The sequence below is a fragment of the Rhinatrema bivittatum genome, chromosome 4 (genome assembly GCF_901001135.1).
Source record: "Rhinatrema bivittatum chromosome 4, aRhiBiv1.1, whole genome shotgun sequence".
NCBI classification, from domain to species: Eukaryota; Metazoa; Chordata; class Amphibia; order Gymnophiona; family Rhinatrematidae; genus Rhinatrema; species Rhinatrema bivittatum.
The window spans coordinates 274377839-274398706 of NC_042618.1; the positions used below are offsets into that span (position 1 = coordinate 274377839).

General features: G+C 44.7%; 1 protein-coding gene across 1 annotated transcript in view; it reads left to right on the forward strand.

Annotated features, from left to right (window-relative positions):
- EFCAB6 (EF-hand calcium binding domain 6) overlaps positions 1-20868 on the forward strand; it is a 958412-nt gene that overhangs the window by 621369 nt on the left and 316175 nt on the right. Inside the window, exon 16 of the mRNA XM_029597490.1 lies at positions 5808-5963. Coding sequence (XP_029453350.1) covers positions 5808-5963 — 156 coding nt within the window. The remainder of the gene's footprint in view (positions 1-5807; positions 5964-20868) is intronic.

The following is a 20868-nucleotide window of genomic DNA, read 5'->3' on the forward strand; positions in this document are numbered from 1 at the left end:
TGAAACGCTTAACTATTCAGGATCTCACGTTGAAGACGGTGTTCTTGGTGGCGATTGCTTCGGCACGGCGTGTTTCGGAATTACGGGCTTTGTCCTGTAGGGAACCCTTCTTGTGTATTTCCGATTCCGGAGTTTTTTTGCGGACGGTTCCTTCCTTCCTGCCGAAAGTGGTGTCGGCTTTCCATGTTTTTCAATTGAGCTATCCGCTTTTGCGGTCGGGGAGCCCTCTGATCCAGAAGCGAGGGATTTACAGAAGCTTGACGTGCGGCGATCCCCCCTTCGCTGTCTGGAGGTCAATTATCCATTTCGGGTCACGGCTCTTCTCTTTGTTTTGTTATCTGGTTCAAAGAAAGGAGTTGCAGCGTCCCGCACGACGCTTGCCACTTGGCTCAAGGAGGCCATTGGTTCGGCGTACTTGGTGCGGGGGAAAATCACTTCCCATGGGTCTTCGGGCTCCCTCGACTCGCTCTCCAGCTGCGTCTTGAGCGGAAGCTTCTCAGGTGTAGCCTCAAGAGATTTGCAGGGTGGCTACCTGGAAGTCGTTGCATACCTTTATCCGGCATTACCGGTTGGATGTCCGGGCTCACGATTCCGGGGGTTTTGGAGAGAGGGTTCTCCGAGCGGGACTCTCTGCTTCCCACCCTCGGTAAGTTGGCTCTGGTACATCCCAGGTGTCCTGGACTGATCCTGGTACGTACAGGGAAAGGAAAATTAGTTTCTTACCTGATAATTTTCGTTCCTGTAGTACCAAGGATCAGTCCAGGATCCCGCCCGCAGGGCTTCGCTACAGTAACGGAGAGTCCGCTCATCATGTTTTCTTAGTTTTGCTGTTAGCTTGTTTAGCTCTCCCGGTTGGGGAATCCGGGTTCAAGTAGGAGTTTGGTGTTAGTTTAAAGTTAGAAGTGCATTTTCTAGCCAGTTTTGTTACTTGGTTGCATGGCTACTTTGACATTACATATGACTGAGGGGCTGTGACTGGCACAGGGGCTTATATATGGCTCCGCCCACAAGTTTTGCTCTGTCTCCACCTACTGGTGCGGAGTCACAACCCAGGTGTCCTGGACTGATCCTTGGTACTACAGGAACGAAAATTATCAGGTAAGAAACTAATTTTCCTATACATGCCCATGTAACCAAGAGTTAGTTAAGAATATGCTCTCTGGAGAAGGCAACATGAGCCACTTGTGAAGCTCCACAGTGAGGAGTTTCCTGTTTTGCTCTTGCTGTTTTCTTTGGGAACATACAATGAGTTTTCAGTTTTAGGCCTAGGCCATATAGTCTAGCATGTGAGAAATGTGCCTAGTTGGAATGGCCAATGGCACTATAACATACAAGGTAATTTGGTTCCCAAACCTTTCATTTAGTGAACCCTTTAGCTAAAACTACATAATGAAAAGTCACAACCAGAAAGTGAAGTTTCAAAGCATGTAACCACTTTATTAAACAACAATTGTAAGTAATCAGATTCAAAGCAAGTCAGCCTCTTTGGTAATCACATTCTGCAAGGACAAGATATCAAATAATACTTGACATTTTAACTGAAATGACCACATTTAGTCGAGACATGTACATTAATTGTTGCAAATAGCAACATGACATATACAATATTATGATCTTATTCCTTTCCAAATCATGCTAACTACAAAGAATCTAGAAAGCTGAAGTAGCAACCCCATAGCTACAGTACAGCTCTAAGGTTAGAGCTGATGCCAGTGCATGCCAGAAAGTCCATGTTCAAAGAGTGCACTCAAAGGGAAACAGCCTAAGGGCCAAGGCAGCAAAGTTCAAGAAGAAAGCCCAGACAGTCCATGTTGAAAGAGTGCACTCAAAGGGGGACAGCCTAAGGGCCATGCAGCAAAGTTCATGTAGCAGGCAGCAGAACCAGGACTGTAGAGCATAGCATGGAGACAGCAGCAAGATGAGACAAGAAGTGACACCAGCATGAAAGCAGTAGCAGGATGAGACAAAAAGTGACACCAGCAGGGAGGCAGCAGAAGGATGAAATGAAAAGTAGTACAAGCATGGAGGCAGCATCGAGATGAGAAGTGACACCAGCAGGGAAGTGGCAGCAGGTTGAGACTAGAAGTGGCAGCAGCAGCAGGATAAGATGAAAAGTGAACCCTCTATTGAGGACAGGACCAGCAGTCTTCTTCCATCTAGCCGGCTCGGGAACTCTATAATCAGGATGGGTCCAGCTGTCTTTTCCATCTAGCTAGCACAGGAACTCTGTAATGAGGACATGCCAAGCAGTCTTCTTCCATCTAGCCAGCACAAGAACATTGTACAGAGGACTGGCCAGGTTTAATTGGACAAGTCTTCTTTGATCGTTTTTTTTTCTCTTTACTACTGGTGGGCCTCATGGACCTTTTTTCTCTGCAGGGCTTTTGGGTTGGGGTGGTATTTGTTTGGAGGGCCTACCCCTGCACCTTTCTGCTAGCCAGGGACTCCTGCATGTAGTGTACTCCAGGAAGGATAAGGATGGCACAGATGGAGGCTCAGGGAATCTGTCAATGATTTGTGTGAACGCATTTGTCAGATTATTTATGGAGGTCAAGATGGCGGTTAAAAACCACATCAGGGCTGCTGTCCACTCCTTCAGGGTCTTGGTGTGGTGTATCTGAGCCCTCCTCAACCGCACCAACTCTGCCCGTTTGTGGTGGAGTTGAAACCCATGCCTCCTTTTGATGTGGTTGAGGGTGTCTTGTATTGCCTGCTCCAGTGCTGCTGGTGGTGTGGTTGCTGGCAGTAGATGTGCTGTCTGTCGCTTCAAAGCTGATATGCCTGGGCTGGTGGACTGATGTGTCTGGGTGTCTGCTGCATTCTGATGGGGACATAGTATGCTGGAGGCATGTGGGGACAGGCCAGCTTGTTCCCATGTCAGCGGTGCCCCCTCCATGAAGTTGTCAAGTTTAATGCTTGTAAGAAGGGCTAGAAATGATTCAAGGGGTGGCATTATCTAGTGCAGTTCTTGTTTGTGGCTGCTGCTGCTGCTGCTGCTGCTGCTACTGCTGTTCCTCCTCTTCTTCAATCCACTTGTCCTGTACAACTAGTTGGAAGGCTGCAGTGAAAGCTGGGGCTGCATTGCTGGTTCCTGGGGCTTCACAGCTGAGACCAGTGGGTTCCTGGGTGACATCTGTGGAAACAAGACATAAGTATAAATGCTAAGAAGTATACCTGTACTATTTGACATAAGATTTGCACTTTGCATCAATAAATGAGCATTTTATGCCAAAATATGTGGAAATTGGTTGCAGCCTTGACATTTACAATGATGTGAACTTACTGGCTCCGGCTCGCATGGGGTCTAGGACCTCATCCATTCCTTTGAAGATGTCCGGTCCCAGCCATTGTGTCAGGTGCTGCTCCATGGAAGTCAGTACTATGGAGCAAGAGGTTCCTCTTCCCATCTGGTGCAGATATTCATTGCAGCTCACCACCTTTGTCTTTAGCTGGGCCTTGATGTTGTGGTAATGGTGGATCATCTGCTCTGCAATCCTCTTTATCCCACTGAACCAGAATATGGCCTGGCCGATGGTGTGAAATATCTGGCTCTTGGCTGTCCTGGACATCTTCACTGCAGAGTTCCCAAACATCATACTCTAGTTCTTGAGGACCCCAGCAATCAGCATCTTCTTGTCCATGACAGTGAACTTATACACACGAAGATAAGGCTACTCTACTACCTGGCTGCCAGATGTTTGGGTTGCCACTTCTTTTTCCAGAGAGTTGTCACTTTCCATGCTCCTATTTATTTTTTATTTATTTATTTATTTATATTATTTTATATTCTGCTGTTTGCACTTTTTTCAGCACTTCAAAGCGGATTATGTTCAGGTACTGCTATTTCCCTATCCCCAGAGGGCTTACAATCTAAGTTTCTACCTGAGGCAATGGAGGGTAAAGTGACTTGCCCAAGGTCACAAGCAGTGACAGTGGGACTTGAATACTGTTCTCTTGAGTCATGGTCCACTGCTCTAACCACTAGGCTACTCCTCCACTCCTCCTATTCCCTGCTCCCATCCCTTCCTCCCCCTCTGCACTTACCTTGCCAACTCCCCCCACGCCCTCTCTGTCTATCCCTACCCTGCCATTTTCCTACCACCACAATCACCTACCTATCCCCTTCCCCCCCCCCACCTCCTTCTATCTCTTCATTCTTCCCTCTCTCTGCACCTGTCCCTATCCTACTCCTACTCCTCCCCCTCTTCTCCTCAAGCCTTTCCTCTCTCACCATGCCTTCTACATTCCATCCTCTCCAGCTCCTCACTCCTCACCACCACTCCTCCACCATACAAAGACAAACAGACACACGACAAATACACAAAAAGGTCCACACACAGATAAAGACAAGAGTAAAAGGCAAAGATAAACAAATAAGAACACTAAACAACAGGACAATTCACTCATAGTGAAATGCCTACCCAACTCCACTAAACTCCAACAACTCACCTCCTCTCCTCTCTCTTCCATGCCTGACACACCCTCAAAGAGGCAGCTACAGGAGCCGGTATATATAAACAAAGAAAATAACATGCCAGATGTTAAATGACGCGCAAAGCATTAATGCATTGCACAACACAATACTGCGTCTTGCAATATCATAAAGTATTGTGAGTTGCCAACTTATCTATGTGATGCGGTATATCAGAAATGTGCCTACCCACTCCTATTTTTTTTTATCATTGGCACTAGCACGTCATATTTCTGCTTTATTTATAGCTTTTTGATTAATCTAGGCCAAAGTTAGACCTGCTGAATAGCAGTCTAAACTTAGATGGATAAGGCTTATCCATCTAAGTAGTGATTTCTACAGAGATATTCAGCAGCATAGCCGTGCGCCTTGCACAGAATCATTCACCTGTTATGAGTCATTGCTAAGCTCTAAAATTAATCTCAATACCAGTATTATTTTAGGAGATTTTAATTTGCATATGAATGAGAGCCTCTGGCCTCACTCTTTGCTGATTTTTTTTTTTTTTACAGTGATGTCTGTACTGGGGTGGGAACAGGTGGTTCATGTCCCACCCACATGGGACAAGGATGGTCACACACTGGACCTAAGTTTTATGAATGAGTCATTATTGTGTATTGGGCTATTGCTGAGCAAGTACTTTGGTCTTACCAGGTATGCTTAAAGTTGCGGTTCTCATTGCCTAGCAGCCAAAATAAAAGTATACCAATGTCTCAGTTCTTTAACCATGGTCACTTTGAGGAAAGGATTGATGATTACCTGATGTATCAAAAATTGTTGGCAATGATTCATATCTTGCTGTTGACCAATGGATTGATTCATTACAATTAGCTGTTGATGAGCTTGCCTCAGTGAAAAGAGATAACTCCAGATGTTCCCACATTGAGCCATTTTCAGTTCAGAATTTAATTTAGCCAAGAAAGATCTACACTACTTAGAACGTCATTGGTGTAAGTCCCACCTATTAGTGAATTCAGCTGCTTATATATGTCAGCTGACAAAATAAGGCTAATAGATAAGGCTAAGAAGACATTTTGTGTGGCAGGAATTCATCAATCAGTTAATAGACCCCAGGAGTTGTTTTCATGAAACAAATGTCTTATATATACTTAATATGAATGTTATTTTGTAAACCGTTATGATCTATACATGTAACGACAGTACATAAAATGTCTAAATAAACAAAATAAACTATAGCAGCCATTTTTTGTGCCAGTGCATATACTTCTCTAATTTGCTATATGTACAATAATTTGTGTTAAAGTATTAAATAATAATTAAAAATATTTGCATTTGCCTACAGTTTGACAAACATGCATATCTACCTTTTTTTCAGGGATAAATTCAGGGATTATTATCAGGAGTTTAGCAAGGCCTTTGCCAAGATGGACAAAAATAAAGATGGCTTTATAACAGTAGAGGATCTGCATAGAATGCTTCTAGCCTATAATTGTCATCTTGATGAAGAACATTTTATCAGTCTTCTATTCAGGTATCTGTCATTCTATTATATTTCTAATTGTACTTGTACTACAGTTTTTAAAAACTATAAATGAACTAAAATAGCTACTAGTGCTATGTACTTCTGTCATTCTTTAATGCGTGATTCTCAATGGTGTGTTGCGACACACCAGTATGTTATCATGCACCAGCAGGTATGTCAAGTGTTACCCGCAGCCGGCGGGGCCAATGTCCTGAACACCAGCATTACCAGCTGCCACCGGAGACCAGGCCAGCAGGGCTGAAGACCTGAAGATCAGTGCTTCTGGCTGCTGCCGGAGACCAGGCCGGTGGGGCTGAAGAAACAAAGATTGGCGCTGCTGGCCACCAGCAGTGACCAGGCCAGTGGGACTGAAGAAATGAAGATTGTAGCTGCTGGTTGCTGCTGCCCAAGACTAGGCTGGTGGTGCCAAAAATGAGCTGTTCAGCTGGGGGCTACTGTGTGTGTATGTATATGTGCATGTTTTTGAGATCAAAGGATGCTTCTGTATATGTGTGGTATGTATGTGAGATGGGGAGGGTGATCGAGGGGTTAAAGGGGCACCTAGAGAAGATAAGGCATCGTGGAAAGATTAAATGATTTCTTTGCTTCGGTGTTTACTGAAGAGGATGTTGGAGAGATACCCGTACTGGAGAAGGTTTTCAAGGGTAATGATTCAGATGGATTGAACCAAATCACTGTGAACCTAGAAGATATGGTAGGCCTGATTAAATAACTGAAGAGTAGTAAATCACCTGGACCGGATGGTATATACCCCAGGGTTCTGAAGGAACTCAAAATGAAATTTCAGACCTATTAGTAAAAATTTGTAACCTATCATTAAAATCATCTATTGTACCCGAAGACTGGAGAGTGGCTAATGTAACCCCAATATTTAAAAAGGGCTCCAGGGGCGATCCGAGAAACTACAGACCAGTTAGCCTGACTTCAGTGACAGGAAAAATAGTGGAAAGTGTTCTAAATATCAAAATCACAGAACATGGTTTAATGGAACAAAGTCAGCATGGCTTTACCCAAGCAAGTATTGCCTCACAAATTTGCTTCACTTTTTGAAGGAGTTAATAAACATGTGGATAAAGGTGAACCGGTAGATGTAGTATACTTGGATTTTCAGAAGGCGTTTGACAAAGTTCCTCATGAGAGGCTTCTAGGAAAAGTAAAAAGTCATGGGATAGGTGGTGATGTCCGTTCGTGGATTGCAAACTGGCTAAAAGACAGGAAACAGAGAGTAGGATTAAATGGACAATTTTCTCAGTGGAAGGAAGTGGACAGTGGAGTGCCTCAGGGATCTGTATTGGGACCCTTACTTTTCAATATATTTATAAATGATCTGGAAAGAAATACGATGAGAGAGATAATCAAATTTGCAGATGACACAAAATTGTTCAGAGTAGTTAAATCACAAGCAGATTGTGATAAATTGCAGGAAGACCTTGTGAGACTGGAAAATTGGGCATCCAAATGGCAGATGAAATTTAATGTGGATAAGTGCAAGGTGATATATATAGGGAAAAATAACCCATGCTATAGTTACACAATGTTAGGTTCCATATTAGGAGCTACCACCCAAGAAAGAGATCAAGGCGCCATAGTGGATAACACATTGAAATAGTCGGTTCAGTGTGCTGCGGCAGTCAAAAAAGCAAACAGAATGTTGGGAATTATTAGAAACGGAATGGTGAATACAATAGAAATCATAATGCCTCTGAATCGCTCCATGGTGAGATCGCACCTTGAATACTGTATACAATTCTGGTCGCTGCATCTCAAAAAAGTTGCGATGGAGAGGGTACAGAGAAGGGCAACCAAAATGATAATGGGATGGAACAGCTCCCCTATGAGAAAAGACTAAAGAGGTTAGGACTTTTTGTTACGATTCCTGCCCGCAGAGCCCATCCCATGGGCAGGCCTCTCCACCCACTTACCCCTTGTTGCGCTGCCTTCCAATGCGGCCTCGTGGCCGCCAACGCTGAAGCCGACTCACGGCAGTCATGGTCCTGGATCGCTGTGCTGCCGACCACCTAAGCAGCCAGGAGGCCGCCATTGCTGCCACGCCCGCATGGCCCAGACTGCTGCCGCTGCTGCCGAGCCCCCTGGGAGCAGTCCTTCGTGGCTGTGGCCACCACTTCTGCTTCTGCTTTTGTCTTCGCAGCTGGAGCCGCTGCTGGAGTCCTTACACGGCAGGGAAGCCGTCCCTGCTAGTGCCTGCCTCTCCTCCACCTTCTTCATGGCTGGAGCGCTACCAGCAGAGCCTCCCATGCGGCAGGGCCGCCGCCGCTGCCATCTTCATGCGGCTGGAGGCTGCACCAGCCAGCTCCTCTTGCAGCGAGGAGCCACTTCCGAAGTCCCTCCTGAGCGGCAACGGGAGGCCGCTGCCGCTCTGATGTGATCCTGCGGCCTGGAGGCCACTCCCAAAGCGGGGTCGCCGCTCTCCATGGTGCTGTTCTGCTTCCTGCCTGTTCCTAGGTGCCGGTGTGTGCTTTTTCTGTGTTTTTAAAGGGCCCGCGGCCGGATATGCCCCGGGCCCCACCTAATGACAGTTTCCTGCTTCAGCCCTATAAAAAGGCCCTGCCTACCTTCATCCAGTGCCTTCGGATCGGGTTCCACAGTCGTCTGTGTCTTCTCCTTCTGTCCAGGTCCTCTGTTGTCTTCTCCTGCTTTGATGGCTTTGTCTTCATGTTCCTGGTTTCCTTGATGTCCTGGTCCTCCGTCGTCTCGATGTTCCCAGTATCCTGAAGCTCTTTTGTCGTGATGTTCCTGATGTCCTGGTCTTGTCCCTCATTGGAGATCCTTCGTCCGTACCTCCGGATATCTTCATGTTCCTGTTGTCCGATGTTCCTTCCTGACACATTTGTCTTTGCCTCTGGTTCCAGTTCCTTGGTTCCTTGATGTCCACTTTCAAGGGCGGGCTGTGTAGCGTGCCTCATGGTAAAGGCCATCTTCTCTTCTGCAGTGCAAGCCTCCAGAAGACTTCTGCTTGAATCCTAAGTCTTGAACCTCGTGTTGTCTGAGATTTCTTTATCTTATATCCTGAGCTTGAATCCTGTCCTGCTCTTCAGAGTCCCTTGCATCTTCATCCATCCATGTCTAAGACTCTGTTTGAACCTGCTCCACTTCAGCGTGGTCCGTGATCTTGATGTCCTGTACCCCGGTGCAGGCCTCTTCGGGACCTTCACCATGTTCCAGTCTCATCTACTTCTCATCTCGTCTAGAGCCTGTTTTGAGCCCAGCGTGGTCAGCGACCAGCCCCACGGGTGGGCTGTGTAGGGCGTGCTGCGTCGCAGTCTCAACCCAGCTCTTGAACCTTGCTCCTGACTCCACGTCTGCTATCCCTTGCTCCTGATTCTTCGTCCAAGTGTCCTCGCCTGAGTCTTCATCCAGAGTCTTCCATGTCCAAAGCCTCCATCGGCCCTCATCCTCTGTCCGGCCTGCCGCCTATTGCCGTTACCCAGCGACAGGTCCAGAAGGGCTTGGAACGGTCAGAGGACTGTTCATTGACCACCATTGTGTTGGTGGTCTTCCTGAGGTGTTCAAGTCCAGTAGAGGGTCAGACCTTCAGTCTCCTTGTCTTCGTTCCAGCTTTGTTCTGCTCCTTGTCTGCCCGTGCTTGCATCAGCTCACCTCTCGCTGTGCTCTCGGGGCTCCTCCCTGAGTTGCGTGGTGATCCAAGGGCTCACACCTCCCGACAGAAGCGACCGCGCCTCCGCGCTCGTAACACTTTTCAGCTTGGAGAAGAGACGGCTGAGGGGGGATATGATAGAGGTGTTTAAAATCATGAGAGGTCTAGAACGGGTAAATGTGAATCGGTTATTTACTCTTTCAGATAATAGAAAGACTAGAGTGCACTCCTTGAAGTTAGCATGTGACACATTTAAAACTAATCGGAGAAAGTTCTTTTTCACTCAATGCACAATTAAACTCTGGAATTTGTTGCCAGAGGATGTGGTTAGTGCAGTTAGTGTAGCTGTAAAAAGGATTGGATAAGTTCTTGGAGGAGAAGTCCATTACCTGCTAGTAATTAAGTTGACTTAGAAAATAGCCACTGCTATTACTAGCAACAGTAATATGGAATAGACTTAGTTTTTGTGTACTTGCCAGGTTCTTATGGCCTGGATTGGCCACTGTTGGAAACAGGATGCTGGGCTTGATGGACCCTTGGTCTGACCTAGTATGGCATGTTCTTATGTGTGTGTGTGTGTTGTGTATGTCAGACAGGGAGGGTGATTGTTTATGTCAATGTGCGTGAGTGAGGGTGGTTCTGTGTGAGTGTGCGAGAGAGAGATGGAGCATGTTTCTGACTGGCTGTGGCTGTGAGAGAGAGAGGAGACATGTGTGTGATTGAGCCTGTTTGTAAGTGAGGTAGAGAGAATATGTATATGATTGAGAACTTGTGTGTAAGTGAGATAGAGGGAACATGAGTGTGATTGAGAGCTTGTTTATAAGTGAAATAGAGAGAGCATGTGTTTATGATTGAATGTGTATAAGAGAGAGAGCATTGTGTGATTGAGAGAGATTGGTTAGAGAGGTGATGTGTGTATGTGTGAGAAAGACTGATCAGGGAGATGACTGGTGTGTGTGTGTGTGTGTGTGTTTGTGTGTGTGAGAGAGAGAGAAGATACTGGAAGTGGGGTAGTGGTTCCTAAGGAAGAGGCCCATGAGGACATCGGCAACTACTGCTGCTTCTGGGGTGGCCTCCAAGGGAAAGAAGTAGAACTGTTGGAGAGAGTAAGTAATGGTGGCATTTTAAGTTCATTTTTCTTGACTGACTTCCATTTTAATTATTGGGTATTATGTGATGTGCTTTGCTTTTTATCTGAACTTAAAGTAGCATGGCTCCACATTCAGGTTTAGTGGTATTTTTTGCTACATTTTAAAAGGGACTGCGTGTGTGCCCATATCACACTGCCTGTAAAGATATGCGCTGTTTTATAAAGTATATGTTAAAATACTCTTCACAGATGTTTGCATATCTTACATGCTTGGGGGGAGAGAGAGAGAGAGAGACTCTTTATAAGACTCAGTCTGACACTCAATGCACTATTGTAAGAGGGGACACTTTGATTCGGGGTGAGTTTTCAGGAGGTGGGTTGGCGGTTTGTGGGATGGTGTTACAGAAACATTCAGAGGTATTCATTGCAAAATTGACATCATTAATGAATTGTAAAAATAGACCCACTCTTTGCTTAGAATTTATAGGTGCTCAATTGTTATCGAATCATGAAAAAGCTTTCTTTCTAAGCCAAAGGATGCATAACTTGATCAAAATAGGTCAAGAATTATCAATTTATCCATCAGTTTCAGAAAGATCATTTGTGTGTGTGTGTAGCAACAAGTACACATGTATGTGGGCAGCTTTTAAAATCTGCATGGCACATACTGGTCCAACTTGTTTGCATATCTCCCAGTTTTGGCACACACTGGGCTTTTACAATTCACCTTTAAGCATAGTTCTTTTTGTATCCCTTTGGAATCACAAACTGCCCCTTTTTTGCTTCAAAAAACCAATTTTCTAGGTCATTAAATTAGATGCCTTTCTAATTCAATGGAATACTGCTTTCAGTATGCTTTATAACTAATTCCCCTTATCTCAAGGACATTGCTCAAGTTAAGGAGAGATACAAGCAGAATGATTTTCATATCACCATATTGGCCTCAAGAAATCTGGTTTCCATGGATTCTAAAACTGGCAGAAGCACTACCTGTTCACTTTCCCAACATTCCAGAGCTCTCTACTTCATGCAAACCTTCAATTTCTGTCTCTAGCAACATGAATATTGAAAACAAGGTATCATGAACTTTCCTTTTTCAGGTGAAGTAAAGAAGGTTTTTCTTGCAGCAAATAAACTTGCTACTAGACAATCTTTTGATACAGTTCCGCACAGGAGACTGGTGAATAAAACGAGAAGCTTGGGAGTGAGTGACAAGGTGGTGACCTGGATTGCAAATTGGTTGACGGACAGAAAACAATGTGTGATGGTAAACGGAACCTTCTCTGAAGAGAGAGCGGTTTTAAGTGGTGTACCGCAAGGATCGGTGTTGGGACCGGTCCTGTTCAATATCTTTGTGAGCGACATTGCGGACGGGATAGAAGGTAAGGTTTGTCTTTTTGCGGATGACACTAAGATCTGCAACAGAGTGGACACGCCGGAAGGAGTGGAGAGAATGAGACGGGATCTAAGGAAACTGGAAGAGTGGTCGAAGATATGGCAGCTGAGATTCAATGCCAAGAAGTGCAAAGTCATGCATATGGGGAGCGGAAATCCGAATGAACTGTATTCGATGGGGGGGGAAAGGCTGACGTGCACGGAGCAGGAGAGGGACCTTGGGGTGATAGTGTCTAATGATATGAAGTCTGCGAAACAATGCGACAAGGCGATAGCAAAAGCCAGAAGAATGCTGGGCTGCATAGAGAGAGGAATATCGAGTAAGAAAAGGGAAGTGATTATTCCCTTGTACAGGTCCTTGGTGAGGCCTCACCTGGAGTACTGTGTTCAGTTCTGGAGACCGTATCTACAAAAAGACAAAGACAAGATGGAAGCGGTACAGAGAAGGGCGACCAGGAAGGTGGAGGATCTTCATCGCATGACGTACGAGGAGAGATTGAAGAATCTAAATATGTACACCCTGGAGGAAAGGAGGAGCAGAGGTGATATGATACAGACTTTCAGATACTTGAAAGGTTTTAATGATCCAAAGGCAACGACAAACCTTTACCATAAGAAAAAAATCAGCAGAACCAGGGGTCACGATTTGAAGCTCCAGGGAGGAAGATTCAGAACCAATGTCAGGAAGTATTTCTTCACGGAGAGGGTGGTGGATGCCTGGAATGCCCTTCCGGAGGAAGTGGTGAAGACCAGAACTGTGAAGGACTTCAAAGGGGCGTGGGATAAACACTGTGGATCCATAAAGTCAAGAGGCCGCCAATGAAGAGTGGGTGACTCGCCAGAATGATGGCTACTGCCTGGAGACAATACCCTTATTCAATAAACATACACATGGTTACTGTGACTCCAACATCACTCTAAGCTTCAACAGCAAGAGGAAATGTGGAAAAAAGGATTTGCACTCACAAAGACGGGAGTAGCTGGCTTGTTACGGCGGTTACTACCCCAAACCAAATATCCAAATTACTACCTCCACCTTCCTCTATTCCTGATGCCTTTCAACTAGCTTGATCACTCCATTCTTATACTTCACTTTCAATGCATATCCAGCATAGTTCTCTGCTTCAACAGCAGGGGAAAAGAAAAACTGTTACTTCACACATCCAGCAGAGCTCTCTGCTTAAACGGCAGGGGAGAAGAAAAAAGGGTTCGCACTCACAAAGCGGGGAGTAGCTGGCTTGTTTCGGCGGTTACTACCCCAAACCAAATGTACCTGATACTTCACTCTCGACGCATATCCAGCATGGCTCTCTGCTTCAACGACATGGGAGAAAGACTGATACATCACAAATTTCCAGCATAGCTCTCTGCTTCAACGGCAGGGGAAAAGAAAAACTGATACTTCACGCATATCCAGCATAACTTCAACGGCAGGGGAGAAGAAAAAAGGATTCACACTCACAAAGCGGGGAGTAGCTGGCTTGTTACGGCGGTTACTACCCCAAACCAAATGTGCCTGATACTTCGCTTTCGATGCATGTCCAGCGTGGCTCTCTGCTTCAACGGCAGGGGAGAGGAAAAAAGCTGATACCTCACGCATATCCAGCATAGCTCCCTGCTTCAACGGCAGGGGAGAAGATAAACAACCAATAAGGGCTGTATAACATAATCTGGGTAAAAACAAATAAGCATGGGTGTAGCTTGCTTATTGCGGCGGTTACTACCCCTACTACCTCTAACTGATCGAGCTGGATATTTCACTTGGATGCAGCTCCGTCGCCGCTCTCTGCATTGATGGCGGGGGTGGAAGGGAATTAGAACCAAGAGCTAAGAGAAACAGATGGGTGTGGGAGGGGAGGTGGGGGGGGGGGGGGCTTGCTGGGCAGACTGGATGGGCCATTTGGTCTTCTTCTGCCGTCATTTCTATGTTTCTATGTTTCTATGTTTCTATAATTGGTGAAGATTTTCCTCATGGGGTTCTAAGGTCAGAGAAGACCCTTTCATTTATTAAAGTGCCACTTTATGTCAATGTCTCCTTCACCTCTCTAATTCTGGTCTAAAGACAAACTCAAGGTACATTTGTCAGCATATGGAGCTTGACATCATCTTTTGGAAGGCATTCCAATTTCACAACATCATATTGTCTCTAAATTTATCAAAGGTCCATTTCATTTGAGGCTTCCACTTAAAACTCCTCCAATTCAATGGGACTTGAACATAGTACCAACCCAATTAATGAAATTTCCTTTTGAACCATTAGTAACAGTTTTTAATTTCTTACCTGGAAGTTGTAGTTTCTTCAGGATATAAAGTAAGCATCAGGCTCTAGTTATCTATCCTCCCTATATGGGAATTTTTCTAAGCAAATTTTGTCTTGAGAACTCATCCAAAATCTTTTACCTAAGGTCATTTTCCGATTTCACTTGAACCAATCTGTAAATCATATTCTTCATTAGAAGAACAAAGTCTACATACTCTGGATTCAGAAGAGCAATGCTATTTTATTTGGCCAGGACTAAGGTTATTAGAAAACCTTCTCAAATATTTGTTTGCTTTGTGGTTAATAATCAGGTTTGACCAGTCAAAAAAAGAGACTCTCTCATCTTGGTTGTCTCAGTGCATTTCCTTCTGCTTTCCTTCAGCAGGAAATATCTTCTACAAAAAGTTTATGCTCATCAAATCAGAGCTACGGCAACCTCTATAGCCCAGTCAAAACAAGCTTATATTCAAAACATATGGAAAGCTGCCACATGGTCTTTCATTCAAACAATTACAAAACATTACTGTTTGGATCAAGATACTCATAATGATAATAATTTTGGTCAAGCAGTTTTGAGAAATTTATTTCAATGAAGTTTCAACTTCCCCTATTCTTACTGAGAGTTGCAAAAAGGGAAAAAAACCCAAAAGAAATTCTATTTTTATTCATGCAACCATTAGCTCCAGAAGTCCCATTTGTGTGGCTGCTTCTTTCTCCTTGTCCAAGGAAAAAGCAAAGGTTAACAGGTGCTCTGTGGACAGCTCTGTGGACAGCAGAACAAATCAACCACACAATCCCTCCCACCTTCCTATTGAATCTCAGCTAGTGAAGGGACTGAGATGGCTCGAGCAGCAATGGCAGCATGTGAACGTCCACACTGTGCTTTGATTTGTGGGTATGTGGGCCCTTGGCCTGAGATGCAAGTTGTTACTACCTGTGGGAGGGACCCCCACAGGTCTGCACCGTCGGGAGGTGAGGTAGAGACAGCAGTGAGCTCTGGGCGAGGGAATGGAGAGGTCCAAGAGAGGACCCCTGTAGAGAGTAGACTGGATTACATGTGATCACAGCTGTCTGCGACCGACAGGCATAACAGTACCCCCCTCTTAAGGCCCATCCCCGGGGGTTTTGGTTTGCGAGGATGCTTGGAATGGAACTGTCGAATGAGATCCTTGTCCAGGATATTGGCCATGGGCTCCCAGCTGTTTTCTTCAGGTCCAAAGCTCTCCAATGATAGGAGGTTCTCCCATCTCCTGCCATGTTTCCTGATGTCCAAGATGTCTCGGATTTGGTAGGTGACATCAGCCTCAGAGGATAACGGTACGGGATCTTGGTTTCTTCGAAAATCCAGAGAGAATCAGAGGCTTCAGCAGAGAAACATGAAATGCATTGTGAATTTTGAGTGAGGAGAGCAACTGAAGTCGGTAGGTAACAGGACCCAGGCGGCTTAATACAGGAAAGGAACCAATACACCTAGGAGCAAAGCGTGTTGAAGGCAGTTTGAGGTGAATGAACTTAGTACTAAGCCACACCTTATCTCCAGGTTCAAACTGGGGTGCTGAGCGATGATGAGCATCGTTGGCCTACTTTGATCTCTGGGCAGCGTGTTCAAGCAGCTGCTGGGTACTGCGCCACAGTTGATGTAATTATTGAGCAGTCACCTGCGCTGCTGGAGATGCCATGGACAGCGGGAGAGGAAGCGGTGGCAAAAGTTAGTGCCCATAGACCAGCTGGAACGGAGATGAACCGGTGGACGTGGACACATGAGAATTTAAAGCAAACTATGCCCAAGGCAGAAGGCTGGCCCAGTTGTCCTGCCGCAGATTCATGTAGGCTTGCAGGAATTGTTTTAGAGTCCTATTGGTCCTCTCAGTTTGGCCGTTGGCTTGAGGGTGGTAGGCAACGTGAAGTCTAAGGAAATATCCAACTTCTTGCAAAGAGATTTCCAGAAACGTGCAGTAAATTGGACACCACAGTTGCAGAGAATATGTTTGGGGAGACCGTGAAGATGAAACACGTTGAAAAAACAGTTTGGCCAGCTGGGGCGCCATCTTAGAGAACCGATCAACAGTGACCCATATGGTGTTCTTACCACTGGAGACAGGCAGGTCCACTATAAAATCTGTGGCAAAATGGGTCCAAGGTTCGCTCGGGACAGGAAGTGGCTGTAAAAGCCCCAAGGGCTTCCCAGCTGGAGGCTTATGATGGGTGCATGTAGGACAAGATCTGACGTAGGCTTGGGTGTCCTTTCAAATAGTAGGCCACCAATAGTAGCGTAGAAGGGTGGAAAGAGTCCTGGAGGAGGTCAGAGAGTTGGCCTATTGCAGCACCTTCTGTCGTAGCGGGCGAGGAACCACAGTCCTCCCTGGAGGCACTGGCTAGGTGGCTGACAGAATGATCCTATCAGGATCTATGATGTGCCGCAGTGAATTGGGTACATCCTCGGTGACGAATGACTGTGAGAGGGCATCAGCGCGACCATTTTTATTGCCAAGACGGTAACATAACACAAAATTGAATCATGTGAAGAAGAGGGACCAGCGGGCTTGGCACTGGTTTATCGCTGGGCCTGATGTAGATACTCCATATTTTTATTGTCATAAGAACATAAGAAAATGCCATACTGGGTCAGACCAAGGGTCCATCAAGCCCAGCATCCTGTTTCCAACAGTGGCCAATCCAGGCCATAAGAACCTGGCAAGTACCCAAAAACTAAATCTATTCCATGTTACCATTGCAAATGGCAGTGGCTATTCTCTAAGTGAACTTAATAGCAGGTAATGGACTTCTCCTCCAAGAACGTATCCAATCCTTTTTTAAACACAGCAATACTAACTGCACTAACCACATCCTCTGGCAACAAATTCCAGAGTTTAATTGTGCGTTGAGTAAAAAAGAACTTTCTCCGATTAGTTTTAAATGTGCCCCATGCTAACTTCATGGAGTGCCCCCTAGTCTTTCTACTATCCGAAAGAGTAAATAACCGATTCACATCTACCCGTTCTAGACCTTTCATGATTTTAAACATCTCTATCATATGCCCCCCTCAGTCGTCTCTTCTCCAAGCTGAAAAGTCCTAACCTCTTTAGTCTTTCCTCATAGGGGAGTTGTTCCATTCCCCTTATCATTTTGGTAGCCCTTCTCTGTACCTTCTCCATCGCAATTCTATCTTTTTTGAGATGCAGCGACCAGAATTGTACACAGTATTCAAGGTGCAGTCTCACCATGGAGCGATACAGAGGCATTATGACATTTTCCGTTTTATTCACCATTCCCTTTCTAATAATTCCCAACATTCTGTTTGCTTTTTTGACTGCCGCAGCACACTGAACCGACGATTTCAATGTGTTATCCACTATGACACCTAGATCTCTTTCTTGGGTTGTAGCACCTAATATGGAACCCAACATTGTGTAATTATAGCATGGGTTATTTTTCCCTATATGCATCACCTTGCACTTATCCACATTAAATTTCATCTGCCATTTGGATGCCCAATTTTCCAGTCTCACTAGGTCTTCCTGCAATTTATTACAATCTGCTTGTGATTTAACTACTCTGAACAATTTTGTGTCATCTGCAAATTTGATTATCTCACTCGTATTTCTTTCCAGATCATTTATAAATATATTGAAAAGTAAGGGTCCCAATACAGATCCCTGAGGCACTTCATTGTCCACTCCCTTCCACTGAGAAAATTGTCCATTTAATCCTACTCTCTGTTTCCTGTCTTTTAGCCAGTTTGCAATCCACGAAAGGACATCGCCACCTATCCCATGACCTTTTTACTTTCCTAGAAGCCTCTCATGAGGAACTTTGTCAAACGACTTCTGAAAATCCAAGTATACTATATCTACCAGTTCACCTTTATCCCCATGTTTATTAATTCCTTCAAAAAAGTGAAGCAGATTTGTGAGGCAAGACTTGCCCTGGGTAAAGCCATGCTGACTTTGTTCCATTAAACCATGTCTTTCTATATGTTCTGTGATTTTGATGTTTAGAACACTTACCACTATTTTTCCTGGCACTGAGGTCAGGCTAACCGGTCTGTAGTTTCCCGGATTGTCCCTGGAGCCCTTTTTAAATATTGGGGTTACATTTGCTATCCTCCAGTCTTTAGGTACAATGGATGATTTTAATGATAAGTTAAAAATTTTTACTAATAGGTCTGAAATTTCATTTTTTTAGTTCCTTCAGAACTCTGGGGTGTATACCATCCGGTCTAGGTGATTTACTACTCTTCAGTTTGTCAATCAGGCCTACCACATCTTCTAGGTTCACCGTGATTTGATTCAGTCCATCTGAATCATAACCCATGAAATCCTTCTCCATTACGGGTACCTCCCCAACTTCCTCTTCAGTAAACACCGAAGCAAAGAAATCATTTAATCTTTCCGCGATGGCCTTATCTTCTCTAAGTGCCCCTTTAACCCCTCGATCATCTAACGGTCCAACTGACTCCCTCACAGGCTTTCTGCTTCGGATATATTTAAAAAAGTTTTTACTGTGAGTTTTTGCCTCTATAGCCAACTTCTTTTCAAATTCTCTCTTATTCTGTTCTATCAATGTCTTACATTTAACTTGCCAACGTTATGCTTTATCCTATTTTCTTCTGTTGGATCCTTCTTCCAATTTTTGAATGAAGATCTTTTGGCTAAAATAGCTTCTTTCACCTCCCCTTTTAACCATTCGGTAATCGTTTTGCCTTCTTTCCACCTTTCTTAATGTGTGGAATACATCTGGACTGTGCTTCTAGAATGGTATTTTTTTTAACAATGACCATGCTTCTTGGACATTTTTTACTTTTGTAGCTGCTCCTTTCAGTTTTTTTCTAACAATTTTTCTCATTTTATCAAAGTTTCCCTTTTGAAAGTTTAGCACGAGAGCCTTGGATTTGCACACTGTTCCTGTTTCCAGTCATCAAATCAAATTTGATCATATTATGATCACTATTGCCAAGCGGCCCAACCACCGTTACCTCTCTCACAAGTCCTGTGCTCCACTGAGAATTAGATCTAAAATTGCTCCCTCTCTCGTCGGTTCCTGAACCAATTGCTCCATAAAGCTACCATTTATTCCATCCAGGAACGTTATCTCTCTAACGTGACCCGATGATACATTTACCCAGTCAATATTGGGGTAATTGAAGTCTAAATCCAAAAATTCTTTTTACTATATGATCCCCACGATTAGCACAATCTAAATAGAAATGTGGTACTGAAAGATTTTTTCAATTTATAAAGCTGTATGTAAACAATGCTTATATGTATTTAGACTGTAAATTTAAGGACATCATACCACCCATAGTGCTCACAAGTTAAAACTTGTATTTCATGCACTTCAATTGGGTCACTTTTATCATTGCTCCGAATCAGCTAGCATCCAATATATTAGTTTTCAATGTTCAAAAGAATTATTTTTTGTTTTTTTAAGCGTTTATATTTAAAACAAATGAACTTCCCTTCTGTGGCTGTCGGGGTTAATCGTCCGACGCGCGCGTTTCGCAACACTGCTGCTTCAGAGACATCAGTTCAAAACTCTCCTGATCCAGCCACTCCCCTTCTGATTCTTTAATGGGTTGTACCTCAGCGATGTGGGTTTGTGCGATGCTGCGGGGTCCATCAATTTTTCAGACCCGACGCCCATTTCCCCGCTTAGAAATTGTCCCCCTTCAAGCCAGGGTCACCATTCCTTAAAAGCCAACTTGATGGCCAGCAGTTCTTTATCCCCAATGGTGTGATTGTATTCTGCTGGTGAAAATCATTGAGAAAAGAAAGAACAGGTATGCAGTGTATGAGTAGTGGAGTACTGACTTAATACGGCTCCAACGCCGACGTCAGAGGCATCGACTTCAACCACAAACGGGCGCTTAGGATCCGGATGATGGAGACAGGGTTCCTTAAGGAAGGCGGCCTTGAGATCCTGAAAAGCCATCATAGCTTCGGGTGTCCATTGAGAGGGATTGGCCCCCTTACGAGTCATGGCTGTGAGTGGTGCAGTCAAAGTGGAATAATGGTGGATAAAAGAGTGATAGTAACTGGCAAAGCCAAGGAATCTCTGGAGGGGCCTTGAGGCCTGTAGGTTGAGGCCAATCACAGATGCTCTTCAATTTATGAGAATCCATTACAAAAACCCCTGGCTAGATATCACATAGCCCAGGAAAGAGAATGTCTCCTGTTTGAATGAACACTTTTCAAGCTTAGTGAATAGTTGATTCTCCGCAGCCGCTGTAGAACTCGAGAAACGTCCCAGCGATGGCTTTCGAGGTCTTGTGAAAAAACTAGTATATCATCAAGATATACGACTACACACTGAATATAGCAAATCTCTGAAAATCTCGTTCATCAAGTTTTGAAATTACCGCAGGTGCCTTGCACAACCCAAACGTCATTATGAGGTATTCGAAATGTCTGTCACGGGTGTAAAGGTGGTTTTCCACTCATCGCCCTCGCGGATCCGGACCAAGTTATAGGCCCCATGGAGATCTAACTTTGAGAAGATCTTTGCTCTTGAAGTCTGTTGAAGAGCTCAGAGA